General features: G+C 50.2%; 1 protein-coding gene across 1 annotated transcript; it reads left to right on the top strand.

Moving 5' to 3' along the window:
- Positions 1-895: 895 nt before the first annotated feature.
- Positions 896-2,807, top strand: FIBRA_08573 (uncharacterized protein; the record flags this gene model as incomplete). The annotated part of the gene is made up of 8 exons (XM_012330214.1): positions 896-1,022; positions 1,074-1,378; positions 1,432-1,566; positions 1,620-1,916; positions 1,982-2,182; positions 2,233-2,451; positions 2,515-2,637; positions 2,673-2,807. The coding sequence occupies 8 exons, from the start codon at positions 896-898 to the stop codon at positions 2,805-2,807; spliced, it is 1,542 nt and encodes a 513-aa protein (XP_012185604.1).
- Positions 2,808-3,992: the final 1,185 nt, after the last annotated feature.

The following is a 3,992-nucleotide window of genomic DNA, read 5'->3' on the forward strand; positions in this document are numbered from 1 at the left end:
CAGTACGGAAGATCTGCTGTGAACTATATAGATCATGCATGAGCGACATGCTAGACATGATTTATTGATTAGCAAGATGACATACGTTCAAGTACCCATACATATCCACCCTCGACTCTACAAGATCCCAGGTCATCTTCCTAGGCACACGTGAAACAATACATACACTCGGAGTGCAGAAAGTCGCGAAAGCAAACCTGGTAATGTTGTATTCGCCCGCCTCAAATATTGTACTCCCGTAGTGGCCACATTTATTTATGGCAGCTTCAATCTGGCATGCATCGAAGAACACATCCGAGGATCTCAAGTGGGCTACGGCTGAGAAAGACAAGCATGACATACCTGATCGGTATCATCTTGGCTTTCACCAAGGGGCCTCAGTGTGCATATCTTAGTTGCACGCGAAGTCGAGATGGCGAGGACGAAGGTTAGTTCGGCGAGCAATATGAGAACCCACGCGGGCAACATTCTCAAAGCAGGGAGGGAACTCGGAATGACAGCCCGAAGCTGAGACCGATGAAGATCCCATTGTGCATGTTTTATACATCGCCCATGCGCATGAAAAGGACATCTGGAAGCGAGCAGTAGTCATGAGGATGAAAGTCGGTGACCAGAGAGCGAGTGGCGGGCCGGCGAGGGATCACACTGCAGATGCAGGTGCGAGTGACAAGCTCAATGACGTCAACAACATCCCAAGAAAAACAGAAAATGGACATTCAGGGGATTGAACCCTGGACCTCACGCAGATGACAATGCGAAGCGTGCGCGCTACCACTGTGCCAAATGCCCCTTACAACTCTTTCCCCTTTTGTCAGACGCGATCTACCGTGCGGGGGCCATGGGATGGCTTCACGCGGTCAGTCTGTGGCACTGAATAGACTTGAATTGTGCCGCCATGGATGTTGAGATCATAGACGAGGCCGAGCTACACCAAACCAGATACACGGGAAAGAAACCGACATATTATCCTATCGACGACGCCCACCCATTTGATCTCGATGGTCTTGTTTCCAGCTATTCAGGTCTGTCCCTCCTGCGTCTTCTGTAGAGGCACTATTAATCCCTGATCCCAGGTCGTTCACTTGTCGACCGTCTCGTGCCCGTCATCTCGTCATGTCCTACTCTGACAGGACAAGCACTGCAGCTTGCATTACAAGAGATTTTGCAAATGCGCGACCCCAACCTCTATCGCGCCGTTTTGGCTGCCTATGAGCAAGCCGCCACAGCCTCTAAAGGGCAGCTGCCCCCTAGTAGCGACGTAGCTCCCACAGATCAGAAATGGATAGATGAAACAAATCAGAAGAATCAAGCGGATCGTACCAAGCTTGAGGTCGAGTTGAAGACGTACACAAGCAATATGATTAAGGAGAGCATCAGGGTGTGTGGCTATCTAGTGTATTTCCTCTTCTACTAGACCGATAATGCTTCTAGATGGCCCATAGAGACCTAGGGGACTTCTTCCGTTCGATAGGCGATCATGCTAACTCGCTCAAGCATCACACAAAGTCTCGTGAGTTCTGCACAACTAGTCAACACGTCCTCGATATGTGTCTTTCCGTACTCGAGGTGCGTATTGCATCCGTACGGGATGGCATCGCGTTCAACCACAGTGTCGTTAGCTCTTGGTTGAGCATCGCAACTACCCCCACATCGCCACATACGTCTTCAAAGCCGAAGCGGCATTGGACGCTACTGCCAGTGCAGCGCGTATGAGTGCGAATGCCGCGGCGCCCACTGCACCCCCTGCGGCTGCCGCAGCAAACAAAGAAAAGATGGCGGCAGACCGTGAAAAGGTACAAAGCAAGCTTGATGTCGCACTTGCGCTGTCCCATCTGGGTCAAACCCAGTATGAGAAGGCAGCGACAGCTTTTATCAAAGTTGGCTCGATCAAAAGCCTTGGCGAATGGATCGGAAAGGTCTCCTTGATTCCCTTATGCTGTCTGGGTGTCTTGCTCACATTGTTTGATTGACGTCTGGACAGATGATTGCTCCCGCAGATATTGCCGTCTATGCAACGCTATGTGCGCTAGCTACATTCACCCGCCCTGCAATTCGCGCTCAAGTCTTGGACAACGACGGATTTGGCGCATACATTGAACAAGAACCATACGTGCGCGAACTACTGGAGGCGTACATGGGCAATCGCTTTAAGGATGTACTAGCATTACTCGACAAATATTCAGTAAGCGTTATATTGTCACCTGCTTGAATTGATAATCTCAACCACCGTAGACACGGCACAGCCTCGACATCCATCTTGCATCGCACATGAGCATCCTCACAAACTTGATCCGTAGCCGCGCGTTAGTGCTCTATTTCCAGCCATTTGCATCTATCAAGCTCGAACGCATGAGTGTCGCGTTCGGTTGGTCAATCGAGGAGCTAGAGCAACATGTTGTTAACCTGATTCAAGGAGGGGAGATCCAGGCAAGAGTGGATCGACAAAATAAGGTAAGATCACCGTCGTTTCCATTTTATGAATGACTTTACTGATGGCCATTCTATATGCCACAGATACTAAAGGCAAAAGAAACAGACCAACGCGCGGTATTGTTCTCTCGCGCCATCAAATCTGGGGAGCAGATGCAGGCTGCGAACCGCAAACTACTGCTCCGAATGCGATTGTACGTTACAATAGTTCATCCATGCGTAAACTCAGTCTACTCACGTAGCCTAATCCACCTAGACAACAAGCTGATCTTGTGGTCAAGGCCCCTAAGGGCCAACACCAACAGCAGCATCTGGGCATTATGTCCATGCCTCCAATGACCGGGGACTTTTATATGGACATGGGGATAGGATACTAGTGCGAGGATCTGTGGATTCTTCGTCCAGCTCGCGATTGACATGTACTTTTACGCTGCACATATGCCGCGCGCATCCTCCTGTATCCATGTATTGTCAGTGTTTTCATATCACAATCTTTACAAATCTAGAATGCGATGATGCTGCACTTGTTTTGGAAAAAGCTGCAAGTCAGACATAGTACCCTGGCCCCTGGACTAGACGGTGGACTGTTTGAGATACAAGCCTGTCGCTGTGATATGAGGACGGACATCAGCAAGCGGGAATTCATTCCAAGCGGCATAGGCTACATCTATCCTTTAGGGGGTGGCGAGGTTGGATTGAGGGGATGCTTGCGAAGCTCGAGCGCGAGTCTCTCTGATGAGGCTTGCATATGATTGTGACCCTAGATGCGTTGTACAGGTGCACATTGCAAACGATACACTTGCCAATTGACGGCGCGGGTGCCAGTGGAAGAGTGCAAAGCGCAAGGTGCACCGTGAGTCCGTGACCGATGCCGCTTGACGTCAGAGCCTGGGTCTTCGGATTCGTCTACCTTTGTCTTCTCTCCGGCCCGCCACTCGCCCTCTGGCCACCGACTTTTATCCTCATGGCTACTGCTCGCTGCCAGGTGTCCTTTTCATTGCACGAACGATGTATAAACTTTGCTTACAGGGGATCTATTTACCTCGGGAGACTATCGTTCTATGTTCTCTCCCTGCCCTGAGAATGTTGCCCGAGTGGGTTCTCATTTTGCTTGCCGAACTGTGCTTCGTCCTCGCTATTCCGACTTCGCGTGCAACTAATATATGCACACTGAGGCCCCTTGGTGAAGGCCGGGATGGCACCGATCAGGTATGTCCGACACCCTTGTCCTGTAGCTCTGTCGACCGTAGCCCACCTGAGACCCTCAGACGTATTCTTCGGCGCATGTCAGATTGAAGCTGCCATAAACCAATGCGGCCACTATGGGAGTACAATATTTGAGGCGGGCGAATACAATATTACCAGGTTTGCTTTCGCGACTTTCTGCACTCCGAGTGTATGTATTGTTTCACGTGTGCATAGAAAGATGACCTGGGATCTTGTAGAGTCGAGGATAGATATGTGCGGGTACTTGAACGTATGCCGTCTTGCTAATTGATAAATCATGTCTGACATGTCGCTCATGCATGATCTATATAGTTCACAGCAGATCTTCCGTACTG

Source organism: Fibroporia radiculosa (genome assembly GCF_000313525.1).
Source record: "Fibroporia radiculosa TFFH 294 genomic supercontigs, scaffold1005, whole genome shotgun sequence".
In the NCBI taxonomy this organism is placed as follows: domain Eukaryota; kingdom Fungi; phylum Basidiomycota; class Agaricomycetes; order Polyporales; family Fibroporiaceae; genus Fibroporia; species Fibroporia radiculosa.